Source organism: Molothrus ater, chromosome 1, assembly GCF_012460135.2.
Source record: "Molothrus ater isolate BHLD 08-10-18 breed brown headed cowbird chromosome 1, BPBGC_Mater_1.1, whole genome shotgun sequence".
Classification (NCBI taxonomy): Eukaryota; Metazoa; Chordata; class Aves; order Passeriformes; family Icteridae; genus Molothrus; species Molothrus ater.
In genome coordinates this window covers 33,074,744-33,093,728 of record NC_050478.2, presented here as the reverse complement: position 1 = coordinate 33,093,728, position 18,985 = coordinate 33,074,744, and the positions used below count along the sequence as shown (strand labels likewise).

The window sequence follows — 18,985 nt, the reverse complement described above, 5'->3', positions numbered from 1 at the left end:
ACTTGGATGAGAAATGCTGAAGATTAACTCTCCATCATACTCCTTCTGATATAAAGAAGTCTGTAGGCTCAAGAATAGAAGTAAATATTATGTAACCTGTAAAAAGTTTCTGAAAAGTGGAATTGCTCTGATGTAGCCCGAACACAGAGATAGTAGCAGAGGATGTTGACGTCATGGTTATAATGGAGCTGTAATTCAGAGTAATGAGGTGCAATTAAGGCTGTCTGACTGCATAGGTATATAACTGATAGCCTACTTAGATGATTTCTACATGAAATTATGATGTCCTGCTAGCTAAGAATACATAGGTCTTGTTAATGATCTGTATTTCTCTGTTTTTTCTACTTCTGCTGCTTTTTCCACTTTTTTTTTCATATTTAATATTAACATCTTTTAAGCTTCAACACCAGTTTGTTTCATGTTTTGTCTTAAACAATCTATGTCCTGCCTCTTTTCTTTTTTAATTTGTGCTATTTTCCCTTGCTGGAATGGCATTGAGAAGGTAAAGGAGAGGAACTGACAATAAAATTAGGGCTTTGCCAGCGAGAGTAAGTATGGTGGAGCCTAAACTTCAGCTTGTTAATGTCTGATAGCAGGGATCAGTGTCTGTTTATGGGAAAAGAAAAAGCCTTTGAAGTTAAATCCAAGGAGTAATGTAGTCCTTTCTCGTGAGACTGAAAGTGACCAATAGCAGGTGTAACCTAGTGGGATTCTCTTGTTAGATAATTATGGAGTAAGATGCATGTAAGCTTTTTCTTGTTCCTTTTTCTTTTCCACTGCCAGTACCTGACTTACTCTGTTAGGAAGAATGGTATATATTTCTTCTAAATGTTTTGACTTGTGCAACTAGACGTATTTGGATATTTTTATAAATAAAATAAATTTTAAAAAAATTAAAAGGATCTAATACTTTTCTGATCCATTTACCATTGTGTTTTCCTGTAATCATTCTGTTTGATTTCTACAGGCTATTTTCACTCCATGTAAAAGCTGTTTCTGCTTAAGGCTTTGCAGTTTTGTGTCTTCTAAAGTTGTGTTGAAGTGCCTCTTGTTCATACTTTACAAATCGGGGGATATAAAAGCACCCAGCTGGTTTGATTTGTTCTGTTCATGGCTATATGTGTGGGGTTTGCTTTTTCTTAAATGTCTGTAAATTAAGCAGTCCCAATATATCCACTTTTCCACATAAAGGAGTCTCTTTGATTGTTTTTGTAGATCATCTCTGGTTTTCTTGCATTTTTGTTAACATTTCTGAGTAACTAACAAGCTCTAACTGCACTGTTGGATGTTTGTCATTGATGAATGTAATAGAATTCAATACAGAATTTATTAACAGTCCTCTTATACAGAATTTTGAGTCCTGTGTTTTCCTGTGAATTGAGTTCTGCTACAAGATTAAACAACATGATCTGAAAAGTTCTATTTCCCTTATTAGCATCCTTTTGCCTCAGGAGGGGAGGCAGTGTATTAGCACAGTTTTCCTCCTCAGGGTTCTTGTGAGAGGCTTGTTCTTTTCAATGACAGTAACATGAATGAGTTGGCCTTGCGGTGCCTCAGCTGCTGTCCAGAGTCTTGTTGCTTTGGGAAGTTCTTAGCTTGTGTTAATCACTTTCTGCTCCTCTGTAGCTCCTTCTTCTCCATGAAGGGTTATGCAAGCATAAAGGTCTGTCATCTTTCTTTCTCTATGGGCAGGGATTTCTTTGTCTGCTTTCCCTTTGAAAAAGCTTTTTGCTGATGGAGTGCTCTCCATGCTTTCTCATCTGCTTTGAATGTCCTTAATTTAGTAAGACAGACTCTTACAACTGCAGAAAGGTTATATTTAGGTTTTGTTCCTGGTACATCTGAGCACTGTGCTTGATTAGTTACATTTTTTTCACTTTGCTGTCAGGTATTACTTAAAATTGAGTTTCTCTTGCTAGCTTGCCTCTGTTTTCCTCAGACCCACTGCAGAGTGCCATAGGTACACATTCAAGTCTTGCATTTGAGCCAATAAAAAATGATCAGAATCTGCACAGGGCTTTGACTGTATTCTGCATCTTTAGGGCACGGTGTTGGACACATGAGCCCAGAATTTGATACTCCAGATTTCTCAGTATAACTCTTACAAAGGCTCCTTGTACCTTCCAGGAAGCCCTTAACTTCTGGCTGTGGGCACTGGGATGGCAGGATAAGGGCAGTCCTGTTTGGGTGAGTTTGGCCAGTGCTTGTCACAAAGATGAGGCAGAAAGAGTAATCCAGCCAGGGTGTGTTATTTCCTCTGTGATGTTACTGAAGAGAGACAGTTACTGCAGAGTGATTCTCTTAGGAAACATCCCTGGGTGATGTCCTTTAGAGGCTCTCAGAAGTCTCCTGTTGTCCACTTACCTGGAGGACTTGAGAATGGACCTGTGGCTTGGCTGAGAAAGAGGAGTCTGTCAGTGCCATGACCAACAGAAGCTCTGTGAAGGACTCTCAAGAGTTTTTACAAGTCTCAGAGAGTACTTTCATGTGTCACCTTCATGAGTGGATCCCCTTGCCTGCATTACAGCATGTCTCTTAGAGGTAGAAAAAGTACAGAGTGGGGAATGAGAAGCTGGAGAGCAGTGCTGTGGAAAGGGACCAGGGGGTCCTGGGCAGGGCAAGGTGAATCTGACTCCCAGTGCCCTGGCAGCCAGGAGGGCCAATGCTGTCCTGGGTGTGTGAGGCACAGAATCCCCAGCTGGGCAAGGGAGGGGATTGTCCCACTCTGCTCTGAGCTGGGGCAGCCTCACCTCATGTGCTGGGGGCAGTTTTGGGTGCCACAATGTAAGAAAGATATTGAACTGTTAGAGAGGCAAAAGAGGGCAACAAAGATGGTGAAGGGCCTTGAGGGGAAGCTGTATGAGGAGCAGCTGAGGACACTTGGCTGATCAGAGAAGAGGAGACTGAGGGGAGACCTCACTGCAGTTACAACTTCCTTGTGAGGGGAGAAGGGGGCAGATGCTGATCTCTTCTCTGTGGTGACCAGAAACAAGGAATGGCCTGAAGCTGACTCAGGGGAGGTTTAGGTTGGATATCAGGAAAAGGTTCTTTACCCAGAGAGTGGCTGGGCACTGGAATGGGCTCCCCAGAGAAGTGGTCACAGCACAAACCTGACAGAGTTCAAGAAGCATTTGAACAGCACTCTCAGGCACATGGTGTGACTCTTGGGGATGGTGCTGTGTGGGACCAGGAGTTGGATGTGATGGTCTTTGAGGGCCCCTTCCAACTCAGCTTATTCTGTGATTCTGTGAAAACATCAAGAATTCCTGCCTGCATCTCCTGTCTGCAGCATTCTGGTTTACAGTGTCAGCAGGAAGTTTTCATGTTATTTTCTGTCTGCATTAATTTAGTTCACAGGAGCTGGTGTCATGTTCTGTAGGAGGCAGCTGCACCACAGGTCTTGTCTGTACACACTGTACCAAACATCAGGGCTGCAGGAATGCTCAATAATTCACATGCACAGCAACCCCTGGCATTCTCTCCATCTGGGAAAGACAAGACATGGAGAAATAACATGAGAGAACACTAGAAAAGACAAGCTATCATCTCATTCAGTAATTGCTCGTCTATTTTATTAATTATTGGTTTTGATTGAATTTCTAATTCCAGAGTTCTGTCTGCTAGATGAACAGCAAGGAGGTTTTGAAAAAGAAAGTACAGAAGGCTCAGCTTCTCCCCATTCAGTTCAATTCAGAGATGCTTCGTTCCTCTATCAGCCAGATGCTGTTGATAATGAGATGTACTCTGGGGCTAAAAACCTCGTTCCCAGTGATGCTTCTATAACTATATTGAAACAAGGTATTACCAGAAATGCTTTGCATGATTATATTACAGTGCATTAAATAACCTGATAGGCAGAAATAATCTGGTACAATAGTAAGTAAGAAATCTTGTTAGTTCATTTTAATAGCTCTTATCAGGAACTCTTGGGGGAATGCACTGAAAGAGTATAAAAAAATCAGTTTGCAGTGAGTGTATGCAGTGGACTCTTTCTGTGAAGATTCTGAATCCATCTGTCATAAATACCATCTTACAAAGTCAGATGGCTCTTTTGCATTCCAGATAACCTCTGCAAGTTTAGTGATGATACATGCTTTCATTCAGAAGGGGTCACTGAAAATAGTTTCTCATTATTTGAAAAATACTCTCAGTTACAGGTTAAGTCTCAGAAATAGACATCTCCCTTGCCTTCACTTAGCCTCATTATTTTCTGAGAAGCATTGTAACTGAGAAAATCAAAATGTGGTTTAAATGGAGATTTGCAAATGGGTATAATGGCCCAGGTACAAGTTTTTATTGTAGGAATGTGGAAAGAAGAGGCAGGAATGTTACTGGTGGAATGGAATGGAAAAAGGGAAAACCAGTCAAGGTCTCAGAACACACTGTGCTTTTCCTCACTTCTTGGTGGAGTTCTTACAGCTGGTTCTCCTGATGAATATCACCCTCTTGTCTCTAAGTTTCCCCCTTGATAAATAAACAATATGTAAAAAACACTTGTGAAAGAATGGTATGCCCTGTTCTATTTTTTGTTTTAGTTTGACAGACCTATTTGCTTTTCTTGCTTAAAAGGCTCAGAGATTTCTTAAATTAATTTAACCTCTGCTGTCTCTTAGAAAATGAAAAAGCTAAAAAAAATTGTTTTTACTAAAGAATTTGGAAGTACATTTCATTTTATGTTATTTGTATAGACAAATTCATACCATTGCATCAGATAAACAAAATATCTGCCTGTGGCTGGGCTTTTTTTTCCCCAGTGAAGTAATTTTTTAGTTATAAAGGACATCTTTAAACAGAGTGTGTTTCTTGACTGGAGTGACATGAAGGAAAATTTCTTTTAAACAAATTTGAGAACACTTATATGCCCACATTTTTGGAATGTGGAAAAAAGAGCCATTCCAACCTTCCAGTTGGCATTATTGATTTGAAAGCTTCATTTTTTTTTTAGCAACATGGTAATTTGATGTCACAGAAGATTTAATTTCAGTATCATAGTTGAATTGTGAGAAAATGAATGCAGAGCATTCCCTTGTACTTAATGAGTACTCTTCATTCTGCCATATAAATGAACATTCTCTGGAGATAAACTTCAAAGTGGAAGACTTAAGATGTAGTTAGTTTGTTAACATTAAAGTATTGAATTTCAAAATATTAAAAATACTGTACACCAAAATCTTGATTCTTGGAAGCTGTTCTTCTTTCTTAATGTTTGCATTGAGGTTTCATTAGCTACTTAGGAAATAAAATCAGATCTGTTCAAACCTTACCTTATAACTTGTACTGGTGAAAATCAGGATGTCAGGGATGTCAAGGTGTGGTGACAGATGAGCTTGTGAAACACACAGCAAAATGTTATCTGGTTTTACTGGCATTTTCGTAGAAATACTTAGTTTTATTTTCCACTGCTTTCTTGGGAAAGATCTGTCACGGTTGAAGACCCAGTTCCAGCCCTTTGTGAAGCTTCCTGAAGACAAGCAAAGAGCTTTATATAAAACCCTTTGTGAACTCTTGCTCCATGAAGAAATGGTGACTGCCCTGGGGGACATGGTAAGATCAAGAACCTTTGTATTTCTTCCTAAAAGTAATTTCAGAATAGTACTAGCATTCCCTTTTGCTTGGATTTTTCTCTTTTCAAGAAGTTTTGCTTATTCTTTTGCTTTCAGTTCGATGATATCTGCACAGGAGACAAGCCAGATCTGGAGGAGTTAAAACTTGAAGAACAAAGAGACCTCCTTGACTTCTTGCAGCTCTTAGGGTGCAGTTTAAAGAGTGAGCTGTTGTTGCAGAAATATCGGCCTCAGGATGAAGAACTTTTCTCAGCTGCTCACCTTCTTATCAGTGCTATATCTGGTATGTTGTGAAAAGCCCTTTTAAAAATTTTATTTTCCTTTTAGAAGCTCCCTCCATGTTAAAGCTTTTATGGCTTTCTTTGAGCAGTTGGTGAGCTGCATGAACATAAATTTTTCTGTTCCCTTTTTATGAGTTTGGTATACTATGCTTAGCATTCCTGGCTGTGAATTAAATTCAGCCCTCAATCACTGACAGATTTTGTGTGTAAATTGCACATTCCCCCAAGACTGCTCAACTTTGCTTCTGCTGAGTGTGAGCATTTGCAGTTTGGCAAGCTAATTTCTGTACTTATTGCCTGCCAGAGTCCTTCCTGCTTAAAGGCTGAGAATTACAAATTAGGTGTTGTCTCCTGTGTAACAGTGTATATTGTTCAAGTGCAAACTAAATTTAGCAAAAATGAGTTTAACACAGAGACACTGCATTTAGAGGGCTGTGTTGCAGCTGCTGAAACAGGAGATTAAACATAAATGTCAAACAAATGCCATCCTCACAATCTAGTTAGCCCCACAGTGTTAATTAAAAGCTACCTGCAAAGTCCAAGACAGACTTCCCTGGATTTTTCTCTTCTGTCTTGTATGTAAAGAATTCCTTGACATTAAGATAACGAAGGAAAGTCCTGTGTAAATTGTGGCACTGTGCAGCAGAATGTCAGTGTGCATTCATATATGCACAGGACCCAGGTGGGAGAGCTTAACTCATTTGTGGAGAGAGAAAAGAAATGGAAAACAGAAACCTGCTGATGTGGTATCAATTGTCAGGTGCCATTAACAGCAGGGCACAGTTAATTGAGTGTGTTGCATTATCACCTGACTTTGGACATAATGTCTGCTACTAAAGTCCAGACATAAGTGTAGCTGGATCTAGATTCAAAAGCTGTCTTATGCTTGTTACATGTGGTAGGAATTACAGCCTTTTTGTTCCAGAGTTGAAGGGCACCACAGGGATCAGCTAGTCCATCTCTCAAGGCAGACTCAGCTATGCCATTCCTCTCAAATTGGGCTTTGCAGAAGTTAGCATCACCTATGGATTTGGGAGCGTAGGTTCTTGATTTATTCAAGGCTTAAGTCATTCATCCAGCCTCCAGACTCAGAGTTAAACACTGAGGAGATACTTAGGGAGAGGCAAGGTGAGGGGGAGGAAACCCCCTTTCCTACAAATGCCTTTTCTCAAGGACAGAGATAGTCAGACCCTCTGCCCATCCCATTCTGTTCTGCTGGCAGGAAGGGGCTGGATCAGCCTCTTCCAAACATCCAGCTGAGGAGGACCTGCCAGCTCCCTGATGAGGCTCCTGTTCCAGCAGCCAGCCTGGTGCAGGGCTGCTCACTGGAAATGACCTTGTCTGTGCATGTGTCCTCCACAGAGCTGCCTGCTGACACCCTTGTCCTGCTGCGTGCCTGCTGCGATCTTCAGGTTGTTCCAGCCTTGTGTTGTTTGGTGAGTAATGGAGATGAGATGTGCTCGTGGGCACAGCAGCAGGAGTGGCTGTGTCCTCTGCCATTTTTCTCCCCAATAAAGGAGGAGATGTCAAGCTCCAGTGGGAATTTCAGCTGTAGGCAGTGCTTAGCCAAGGTCAGAATCTGACGTGGCAAATGCAGCACGTAATTTACTGCACGTGGCTATCTAACTTCTGATCATTGCTGTATTTGGGAGATTTCATGGTTCAGGAGCAAAAGAAAATTGTGGCTTAAGCTCTGTTTTTCTAATAGTCTCACTGTTTTAAAGTCTCAGTAACAGTAAATCATCTCTCCTTGGGAAACAAATTTTGCTTTGATAGCAACAGTGCTTGAGCCTTGGCAAACCCTGAAGTCTCAAAACTCTGAGGCCATTTATTGTAACAGCTGAAGGAATGGTGCAGGGCATTAGAGTAATGCAGCACCTCTCCTGTGAGGAAAGAGAAAGAGAATTGGATTTGTTTAGCCTGGAGAAGAGAAGGCTTCGGGGTGACCTAATTGTAGCCTCCCAGTACCTGAAGGAAACTTACAAAAAAGATGGAGACTTTTTACAAGAGCAGGTAGTGACAGGACAAGAAGGACCGGATTCAAACTGAAGGAGGGTAGGTTTAGATGGGAAGGAGCTCTTTACTATGAAAGTGGTGAGGCACTGGAACAGGTTGCCCAAAGAAGTTGTGGATGCCCCAGCCCTGGAAGTGTTAAAGGCCAGGTTGGATGGGGCTTTGAATAATCTGGTCTAGTGAAAAGTGTCCTTGCCTGTGGCAGGGGGGATTGGAACTGAATGATCTTTTAAGGTCCCTTCCAACCCAAAACATTTTCTATGATTCTGTGATTTTTCTAAGCTTTTAAAGTCACTTTAAAAAACAATAGTAAAATCCTTTAAATATGTAGGAGCAGGGGGAGTTCTTTTGTTTGCTCAGAGTGGTAGGTAAGTGTGATGTGCAGTGAGAGAAGTGGAACTCAGGGAATGACACAGTAGGAGAGATGTTTCCCCTTAAATTGTGTCATGGAGCTTTGGTTGTGGATCAGTACGTCGTACTTGTCAGGGCTAATAGCAAAGGGAATCTTGACCTTTTGCTGCTGCCTTGTCAGCTCTCCTGTGGTTTTATATGAAACTGAGCTGTGCAGTGGCAGGAACAGCAGTGCCTGGAAAATGTTTTAATGTCTCTGTCTTTTGCTGTCTCTCATGAACGCAGCCTAACGTCGCTTCAGCCGATGGCACTGTGGCGCTGAGCAGTCCTTTGGTGGCCACTCTGGCTGACAGAGGAAGATTTGAGGTCGTGCAAAGGCTGTTTGCTTCATCAAACATCAATCTGGAAATGACAGAGTCTTCTGTAAGAGCTGTAACCATGAAAGAACCAAGATTCTTCCCACTTGTTCTTTATGTTGCATTGTATGGATTTCATGCTTTAGGTGGGAATGTATAGGAGCTGTACTGAGTATCCAGTTTTTGCTGTAGCCTGTTGCTTCTTTTGTAGCTCTGTAATTTTGGTATGTTTGGGATCAGCAGTAGAGCTCTTCTGTTGGTACTTAAGGCAGCACAGCCAGGAATTAGGGTGACCAGGGGACTCTGCAGATTCAGTGAAAAATACATAAATAAGGGATGAAGGGGAGAAATTAAAAAAGAGAGCCATGGGAGAGAAACTGAACATAGCTGCTCTGGTAGGTGTCAGATCTGCAGGGCAGTGAAAGCCTGATTGCTTGCATTAATATGCATGGGAGAAAGCAGCTAAGTACAAACTCTTTTTGTAAGCAAGCAAACAGGCAGACCCTGGAAACCCAGGGTTCTGCAATGCAGCAACTGCTTTTCTCCTTAAGCTTGGGTGTGCAGAATGCCTTCACTCTGGAGCAAGTGCAATGGAGGGCTCTTAAAAGGTACTCGATTAGATTCTCTTAATTATTGACTTTTATGGATATGAACTGCACACTGCAGGAAATAACAAAGCCTCTTTTTCAACCACCAAGACCCACTTTAGGGATTCATACCTCTGTACAGCATTCTGTTTTCTGGTATGTTTTTACTTGTGTTAGCAAGTTTCAGCTGCATTCTGTACTTTGGCATGGCAATCCCTTCTGGTGTGTGCACATGAAGGGTCCCTGCTGCACACCACAGAAATGATCATTTTACCCATATGACATTTTCAATGCAGGTATTTTGCTTGTTTCTTTGACTAACAGAAAAGTATTAGTAAAGCACTGTGTGCTTGAACTATTTTGCCTGTTTTTTCATCATAATTTTTTATAATCATGGATGGTACAGAAATGCAGCAGAGATCACTGTAAATGTGGGCTTGGGAAGATGTTCCAAGTAGGTGGAGTATCAGTTGAGATGGCTGAGAGACAAACAAGCAGGCACCTGTGTGGGGGTGATAAGTAACCAGGCCCTGCAGCGTAGCTGGTGGGTAGGAGTTCTGCTCACTTTCCTGCTCTATTCCCACATGGCCTTGAGCAGATTGTCTAAGAAGCCTTTAAAAAGTCACGTCAGTTCAGCTTTCCCTGAGGACATGGACTTTGCAGAAAAGCACCACGGTGCCTTCCCACTGCCTGAGAGCTCAGGATAGCTCTGCACGCTGGGCCGTGGGTGGTTCTGCAGCTCATCTGTTCAGTGAAGCTGATGGTGTTGCCTGAACTTTGTGCTGGTGTAGAAGGAAAGATCCTTGAGGAGCTGAAGCGTGGAACTCTGCTTCTGGGAGCCGTGTGTAAGTGGGACAGTTGTCTTTTACCTATCACTACTAAAAGTCACCTCTGTAATGAGTTTATGAAAACTTTCTATTAAATGCTATAGAAAAAATCAATAGAGTAACTTACACATGTCATTTCCATTGTTTTTCTTTTGGGGACTACATCTTTGACAAACAAGTGACTCCAGGCTGGCCTCACAGGGAAAATGCTTTTTCAAGCTTAGATGTGGTCTTCCCTAGCAAAGGAGGTGGTAAAAGACCCATAGAATGCTTCAGAGGAGGCTGAAGCTTGTCTGATGAAGGGTGTGATTTCACACCCTGATTTAACCTCCCCAGAATAGTGCTTCCCTCTGCCTTGCCCAGGAGGAAGGTTGGAGAATCCATACCTTTGCAATACAGGAGGAGGTCAGCAGCCTTTCAAGAGTATGTGCTACCTGCAGAGGCCAGCAGGCTCTGCCTTGCAGCCAGTTCCCAGTTCCTTCCAGCTGCCCAAATCCCTGGGCTTTGTCCACTGGCCCATTCCAGTGTGGGCCCAGGAGATCAACTCCCTTTGAGCTGCAGTGCTCCGAAAATCAGGTGCCCAGCTTCAGCAATGATGACATTCCCAGGGTGGCTCAAGAGTCCCCAAGGTCTCCCTGTGCATGGAAAGGGGATTTGGCACGTTCATGAACAGGGAGATAAACAAGACTAACTGAAAAGCTGCTTTTATGTAGGTGGAGCACCAAAATCCAAAGATAAAAGGCAGATTCAAAGACTGGTACTTGATACATTATGTGGCTCAAATGCAGACTATGAGCAAAAAAAATCAGAAAAAAGCCAATTACATTTTTTCAATATTAAATCTTTATTATATACAAAAATATTTTGTTGGGAATTAACAGAATTTCATCATTTGTACATTAACATTTTTATGTTTGGCTGTGTTTATTGTGAAAATACTAGCTGTGAAAAAGACAAGGTGGGGGGGGTCTTAGAAAACAAGTCACAATTTAAAAACATCCCACATAGTAGCTGACTTTATCAGTATGAAGTCACAATGCTAACAAGTCCCATATCCTAGGCCTGCTCTACAGTACTGTATTCAAATAATTAGGTACTAAATAATTTCCAGGTTTTTATTAAAAAATTCAGCTAATTCAGGTTAAGATTTTTCTTGTAGGAAGTTTTCAGCTAAAGAAACTATTTTTTACAGGAGAGCAGTTTTGAAAGTTTTACAAATTCAAATCCAGGTTAATTTAATATACTGTAGAGATAAAAAACAAAACAGAAAACCATGAGAGCTTCCAACTGGCAAACCCAGTTGTGAGAAAAGCAAGGTAAGGAAATTCCTGGTGACAGAGCTCTAATACACATTTAAACCCAAACACAACCAAGATTCTACAGTTCTTAGCCCGGTGTGAGGGTGGAAAGCAGCAACTTTCTTGTGTTTTAAACCCCACAGAAGCAGTTCCCCTCCCTACACCACAGTGCACAAATGTTACACATGGGCAAACATGGGGAGTGGGGAAGGGATGCTCAACATGCATTTTCCTAGGGGGAAACAATATATTTCAACAGTTATCTCCACACATAATTGTGTACAAGACCTAAACCCACAAAAATCAATCAAAACCTTTTTTTTGCCTGTACAAAGCAGCACTGTTCATTTTGCTTTATGCTATGGATCATGTGAAAGGTCAGGTAACAGAGAGACTGGGTTTTTGGAAGAGGCTCTGCTGTATTCAGGTAAATGTTGGCTGCTTGTGGAGTAACCAACAGCTGGCTCAGCCATGGGAACAACCAAAATTGCATGGAAAAGTATTAGCATGGAGCTACTGACATAAAAAAGAAGAGGCTAAATGGGAGAAAGTGTTTCCAGGACTACTTTAACTCTGTTACCTGACCACTGTCCTAGCAGCAAAAAGAACTCCATACCCAATGAGCATAAGAAACAGTTCCAAATACCAAGAAAAAAATGACTTCAAGTGTCACTTATTCTATAAAATATAAATATTGCTGAACCCCTGCTAAATAAATTCCATTTGTAGGTGAAGCTACATCACAGCTGTCACCAAGCTGGGGTTTGTTTTTAGGCCTGTACCAGTAAATCCCAGCTACAGTACCAGCAAATGAACTGAGAATTCAGCAGCTGGCAATGTAACTGTGGAATGGTATCCCACTGCAGAGAATTCAGGTAATTCAGTAGACACTGCCTGAATTATTTGCAGCATTACCATGAAGCTTTATATATGTATATATATGGGTGTTTGTGTGTGTGGGCACAAGCACGCTTTTTTAATATGATCAGAAGCCAAAGCTGCCTGTAAAAATAACCAAAACTGATTATTTTACAAGTGTTTTCTATTTTTACTTTTAGGATCTGTCTTGGGCCTAAAACCAGTGAGTTATACAAGTCCTAAATACTGATGTTTTTGTTAAAATACTATTTCCTCTATAGGACACAAATTGAGAATCCTGGACAATTTCCACCAGCAAGCCTGTTAAACATATGTGAAAACTAGGAAGTACAGGCCAAAAAAGAAGAAACCCAGGGAAAATAAAAAGAAGGGCCAGGACTTCAGCACTGTCAGTCACAACAGTCCACCAGAGAAAGTAAATTAAAGTAGCCTTAAGGATAGAACCCCTTTCAGTGGCCCAGGAGAGGTTTTTATTGCAGGGAGAGGAGGGTGCTGGGAGCTGAGGGGTATTTAAGGCAAGAGGCCCAGCAGACTGCGAGTCTTTGATCCAGTACCCACCACACAGACACCAATAAAATGATCTCACCACTTCTGCAAAGGAGCATCATGAAGTTTGGCAATAACCATGTGGTACTTGAACTCTTTGGAATTTGGGTGAGGCAGGGAACCCCGCAGGAAGCAAACAGCCTGTACAGATGTGCAGGACATGGGACAGAGCCCCAGCCGTTGGTTATCCGAGAGCTGCACCCACAGGCACAATGGACAATGGGGCAGCTGCTGCAGGAGGCACTGTCCATGCACTGGGACACGGCCTCAAGGTTCAGTGGGAGCAGAGAAGCAACCTACAGGAAGCCTGGCTGGGAAACCATGGGAGAGGTGAAGGGAGTTTATATTCACAAGATTGGCTCATGTGTAAGGACAGGTAAGAACCCAGTTCCTGATCTCTGGAGCACTCTGCTTCATTGCTCTCCACTGGTCCTTGAGCATTACAGAGGCCCACTGGGCTCAAGGGGGTACCTAGCCAGGGATTTTCTGTGTTTCAAAGAGAAAGAAGTTTCCTATTTCTTAGCTGAATCACCCTCTTCAAAAAACAAAACCAAACCCAGGTGACTTCCTGAGCACTGAGCTGCAGGCAATTTGTAAGCAAGTCACTTACTTAGGTATGATTTTAGAAGATGCAGCGAGTAGAGAGGATGAAGGAAGAAACGTCACAATTTGAGCTCAGCCAAGATGTGACAGTTTATATAAACAGAAATTCAAAAGCAATGAGCTGATCTGCCATCCTGCTCCACAAAGCTTTTGTACAACTAAGTACACAGAGCTGCCCTGAGCCGAGAACACGGCACAAGTCACAGATACTGCCTTGGTTATGAACTTGATTTTCCTTGCCTACAAAGATCTGTGATTCTGCTCTGTGTTTACCTTCGTTGCAAAGGGTTGCAGAACATTTTGAAAGACCTTTATAAATCTATGCAAGATGATGTATTCCATTATAATTATCCCACTAAACTTGGACTGCATCTTGATGCAGAACCTAAAGCAGACCTGCTATAACACTTAAGAGACAGCAGGTCATCACCTGGGTACACAATGCACCACAGTATTTACAGGAGAGTTGAGACTGGTGCACGCTTAAGTGAATTTTTGGTGAATTCAGGGAAATAACTTACAGGTCTTGGCATACTCACTGTACTTCTATGTATAACTTTTCATTCACAGGGCAACTACAGTGTTTCTTCTATAAGTCTCTATATGTACAGAATTTTACAGCACCTCATGCACTGTCCAAAACAAATAGAAATTACAGATAAATATAGGGTTTTTTTTAGATTGAAATATCTGTATATTTAGAAAAATATACATTAGTAAACACAATAAACCAGGTAGAGAAGTGTACCAGTTCTAAAGTCTCACATGCAGGTAACATTTCTGGATTAAGTCGTGGTAGCTTAGTAATGTGATAACCAACATGAGCATTTTTTGTTTTACCATCCACATACATATACACAGACAACTATTTGATAATTTACTTTTCCTAAACTACTTAAATATTTATCTTGTGATACATACCACATATCTTAAACATTTAGCAGCATCTTCACCTCGCTCAGACACACCTATTGTACTCTTTAACAGTCAATGTAAAGTTTTCCTGTTAGTATCTGGAAAATAAATGTTTAGTACAGAATGAGATAACATGAAATCCCAGTTATTTTAACTCCTCCAAAATACTCCAAACAGGTGTTTTATGAAATGTTTTTGCTTGCTCAAAATGAGCCTCTCATAGTGTCTTCTTCCCTAATTGCACAATGTACAACAGCTGATGCAGCACACCCTGGCAGGTACGGACCATCACAGCTGTGGATGGGACTGAAACAACACCAGCATTTCAAGAACCTCCAAGAACATTCTTTTCAAAAAATAGTAACTATTTTTCTCATTCCAGTCATTCTACCAGGTGGGGACAAACTAAGCAAAGTATCTGATGAAAATCTGACTATGCCAAAACCCAAAACTACCACAAAGAAACAAAGCAATCTCCCTCCCCCTCTCACCATTAAACAATCCAATGTGAACACTCAAGATTTAACACACAGATGCACAGGGTGTGCTGTTTGGGTTTGGGTTTTTTTCCCCCCCAACCTGGCACACACACAACCAAATGAGACCTGCAGATACTTCCACACCATCTTTGTGCCACCCCAAGCAAGTCACCTTCTCTTACTGCTTCAGAACTGCACTGCAGAATTGCTCACTGCCATCTACATCACCACCACCACCACCCAAAGCTCAGCCACAACACTCCACCACCTGACTTAAACCCACAGAGTGAACCTGAAGCAAACATTCAAGCTTTAGGCTTTAGCAAATATGTGACTATTCTGGAGATTGCTAACTAGGGAGACTCTCTTGACAGTATTCTCCCTGGGATGGAAACAGAATGAGAAGAGAGAAGCTTTCCTGACTACACCTTGGTGGCTGTGTTTCATGTGTTTGGTTCAGTAAATTTACAGAAAAAAGATGAAAATAAGTGATGCTTGCAATATGAAGTACTGAGGTGTGTAAACTGAAGAATCTTTTCATTCCATTCATTGGGGAAGAGTGAAGTCAGCCCACTTTTGGCATCAGAAATAAGGGTATATTTCTAACTCATAATGAAAAGGCATCTTATCTGTCCAGACAGCATATCTTATTTACAGCATATGGAGGACTCCCATGACACAGTACACAAACACAGCTCAGCCATGTTCAGCACAGAGTGCCAAAAGCAAACCACTGAAATAGCCAAGCAACAGCCCTGCTGTCATTTGCTGCTACACACCACACTCCAGCCACTTCTCAAGGCAGCCTCTGAGCAACAGGATCACAGAACGTGTCTCCTGGGAAAGAAAACTACAAGTCCCATGCTGGTGCCACAACTGAGAGCTCTGCCAAACTTAAAAAAAAAAAAAAAAAACCAGAGAAAACACATCCTGGAAAGCATAACAATAAAAAAGGAGTGGTACAAATTTTCCTTGGAGAATTTCATATTCCCTCTGAAAAACATTTTGAAATCTCAGTATTAAGAGCCAAGAAGACCTCCTGTGTTACACACAAGTTTAACTAACATTTCCCACACACACACACTGGGATTTCAAGCCTCCTCTGTCCCTCTTTCCCCACAACAACCAACTTTACAGGCTGTGTAAAAACCATCTGTTGCATACGGGTGTTTTGAGTTTTTTTCAAACAGTTTTCCTCTACTGCATCCACTCAATTTTTTCTTTACCTTGTGCACATAAAAGTCTTTTGAGAGCCACAGGAAGCAATGCTGTTTTACAGTGCCTAAGCCTGTCTTCCTCCAGAAATAGTTCTGAGGAAGATGTCTTTTGAGAGCATTCCGGGTCACACTTTGGTGTTGAAAAGGAATCCAGAGCCAGGTGCCTGTCACCAGATGGAAGAGGAATTAAACAGATGACTTCAGTTTAGACACCTAACCCAGTATGTGATGGTGAATGTGGCTATATACAACAGCTGACAGTGTCATATAAAACATGGTCACAAAAAGAGCTCATCTGAGCAACAAGCTGTATTTTCCTTCTGTTCCCATTAATTTACATCAGCTTAAGTTTTGATCAATGAACCTGAACCTAACCTAATATGAATTATATCAATGAGCGTACTGAGGGGAGAATTGTCACTGAAAAGGAAATACACTGTAAACGAAAAAACCTATAAACAACATTGCTTTTTAGCAGTAAGCTTCCAATTCACAAGCTATCTAATGAAAAATGCAATTAAAAGCAATGTAAGAAAAAGCACAGAAATGCCATTACACAACACTCAAAATACAGCAATTAATCACACACAAATATTTAAAAGATAATTTAGAACCCAGCTAGAAATCACAGGAAATGAAGCCACAGATCACTACACAAATACAGAACAATGGCCTAAGAAAAGAAAATGTCTTTTTTTTTCTTTTTTTAAGCAATGTGTTTTCACAAGTATGAATAAATAGTCCTAAACATTAAGTGTCACCTACAAGGCTCCACATTATCAGGTTCTCTTTCAAGCTACTTCACCATTATTCAAATTGCACTGAATTACCTTGCGTATGACTTTCTAATGTCAGTACTTCAACTGTGATGGGCTAACAGGTTGGCTCCCAAGAAAGCATAATAAGCAGCTTGCAAGGTATTGCTCTATGTTATTTTAGGAGACAGATAGAAGGGAATCTACACAAAAGTTATCTAAATCAAGAGATATCAAGAACTTTTGAAACATCAGGAATGCACCAACATTAAGCTGAAAGCAGCTGGAGCAATGGACCTGTGTTTTTGTTACTGCTTTTAATATTTAAAATTCTGCTCCCATGAAATTATTATTTTTTGAAGAAGAAAAAAACCTAAAAGAAATTAGTGTTCTTTCCTAATAAGAGCTATAGACTTTTGATCAGTTAAACACTGACATTAACAAATTTTACAAAAATTGTTTCAAGTATCCTTTTTTAATCACAGTGAAAATGTAAGACCAAGATGTAAATGTTGAAGTGAATGAAAGTTTCTTAGATGAAAAAGGCAAAGATACGAAATCAAAACATAGAAAAATGCTTAAACGCATTTCCTTCATGTGATATGAATAGAAAGGTTATCTGTAAAAAGTTAGAAAAATTAAAATAAATTACATATTTAAGTACACTTTCTCTTCAACATTTTTATAAAAATTCAGAACAGTGTACTTTTGAATATACACAGAGTAAAAATGCACAGGTGCTGTAGGTTATCATCAGTATCTACACGTCACGTTTGCTGTTGCTGACTTTATTTGTTACTGAAGCTCCCTCTGGAACACTCAGTAGACCCAGCTGATGGGGACCCACTGGGGCTCCAGCCTCAGTCTCTCGATGGCCGTCTGCAGCTTCTCAAAGGCTTTGTCCAGGTTGTCATTTACAATGGTCAGGTCAAAGTAGTGGTTGTACGCTCGCTGGATCCGGGCACTCTCATCCACTGTTTTTTTCAGATCAGTGTCCTGTGCAAGAGATTTTTAAGGATTAGCGAATCTAAATCTTACTAAAGATTTAAAGATAAGACTTGGCAAATCCTTAGAGATGCAGAAGAAGATCCCTTCAGTATATACTGCAACTGACTATTTAAAGCTAGATACCATATACATTTTAAAAATAAAGAAAGTTTTCATTTATAATGCATTCACACAGAAATTGAGCTAAAATACATTGAAAGGGCTCAGAAAGTTCTGAGTGGTGTCAGTAACGTTAAATATGGCAAGCAAATGTTTGCCAATCTTACAATTTCGAAGAAAATCAATAGAAGCACGTGAACTTGGGCTGCTGTGCACGGGGAGCAGTTAATCACTTTGTAAGGGCAAGTGATGATCCAACCAGAATAAAATTAATGCTTTAGGAATGACTGAGTCAATCAATTTTGTAAATATATTTGTGTCCCTTTTATTTCCACAGAAGATACCAAAAATCCAAGATTTTAAATTAGGATGAAATGAAAGACAATTTCTAGCAGAATAAAGCTCTAGAATACTTTATGGCTCTTAGAGACAACATTTTAGCCTAGCTCATCTGACATCAGTCCCTCATTTGTAAACTACTGCTACATTACTGTAGTCCTGACCTGAGCTGCAAAATATGCAGGAAATTTATATTCCTACATGATGAAGCCTTCATAAAGTGCCTCTGAGCACGTTTTTGTGTTCTGCTAGTCCTACATTCTTTAAAAATTCCTCTCAATTTTTGTGCAACATCAGTTTTTTGGAACTCGTTATGAGATTTGTCTCCCTTTACAGTAATTATTTCAGTATTTGCAAGTCCTTATACAGCTGTCAATATAAAAACCAAAATGAAAAACTAAGTTTGTCAATAGCCTTTCCTTCACAGTGAATGAAGGAAACAAGTAAATGTATGAACCCAAGAGCCAGCCTTTTTGTAATGGAATGGGTTAGGATGCTAGAAGTAATACAGCCAGGTCTAACAAACTGTAATACTTTAAATGACATTTGTTTTTCATTTGTTCAGGAAGCACAAGAATATGAAATAGCAAGTCATACTCCATATACATGTGCAGGGATGCAATGCAGAATCCATAAAAACACATAAATGCATATCTGAAATTTAACGAACCTCTCTATTACTTGTAAGAAGTAATACAGACCCAAAGACATCCCTTAGGGAATCAAATATTAGGAAGTGCAGGAAATTATTTTTATACTTGTCTGGATAGTTTAAACCTTGCCTTCTTGTATATGCACCATAAAATTCAGGGTTCATTTGGAGCAGGAAAGAGGGATGACTGACTGAGCATCCACAGAGATACTAGAA

The 18,985-nt window shown here is 40.6% G+C and overlaps 2 protein-coding genes across 8 annotated transcripts in view; one reads left to right on the top strand and one right to left on the bottom strand.

The window, feature by feature from the left end:
* The window catches only part of GSDME (gasdermin E), a 43,674-nt gene that overhangs the window by 15,604 nt on the left and 9,085 nt on the right, over positions 1-18,985 (top strand). For 3 of the 5 annotated variants that reach the window (XM_036379123.2, XM_036379121.2, XM_036379122.1), the window contains 5 exons: positions 3,610-3,798; positions 5,417-5,544; positions 5,661-5,847; positions 7,208-7,281; positions 8,495-10,105. In XM_036379123.2, the coding sequence (XP_036235016.1) occupies positions 3,610-3,798; positions 5,417-5,544; positions 5,661-5,847; positions 7,208-7,281; positions 8,495-8,725 (809 nt within the window). In that variant the 3' untranslated portion in view covers positions 8,726-10,105. Of the gene's footprint in view, positions 1-3,609; positions 3,799-5,416; positions 5,545-5,660; positions 5,848-7,207; positions 7,282-8,494; positions 10,106-18,985 lie in introns of those variants that run through there. The other 2 variants (XR_008508480.1, XR_004979815.2) reach the window with 1 other exon arrangement.
* The window catches only part of PALS2 (protein associated with LIN7 2, MAGUK p55 family member), a 59,446-nt gene continuing 51,260 nt past the window's right edge, over positions 10,800-18,985 (bottom strand). For all 3 annotated transcript variants that reach the window (XM_036379119.2, XM_036379118.2, XM_036379120.1), the window contains exon 12: positions 10,800-17,667. In XM_036379119.2, coding sequence (XP_036235012.1) covers positions 17,491-17,667 — 177 coding nt within the window. In that variant the 3' untranslated portion in view covers positions 10,800-17,490. The remainder of the gene's footprint in view (positions 17,668-18,985) is intronic.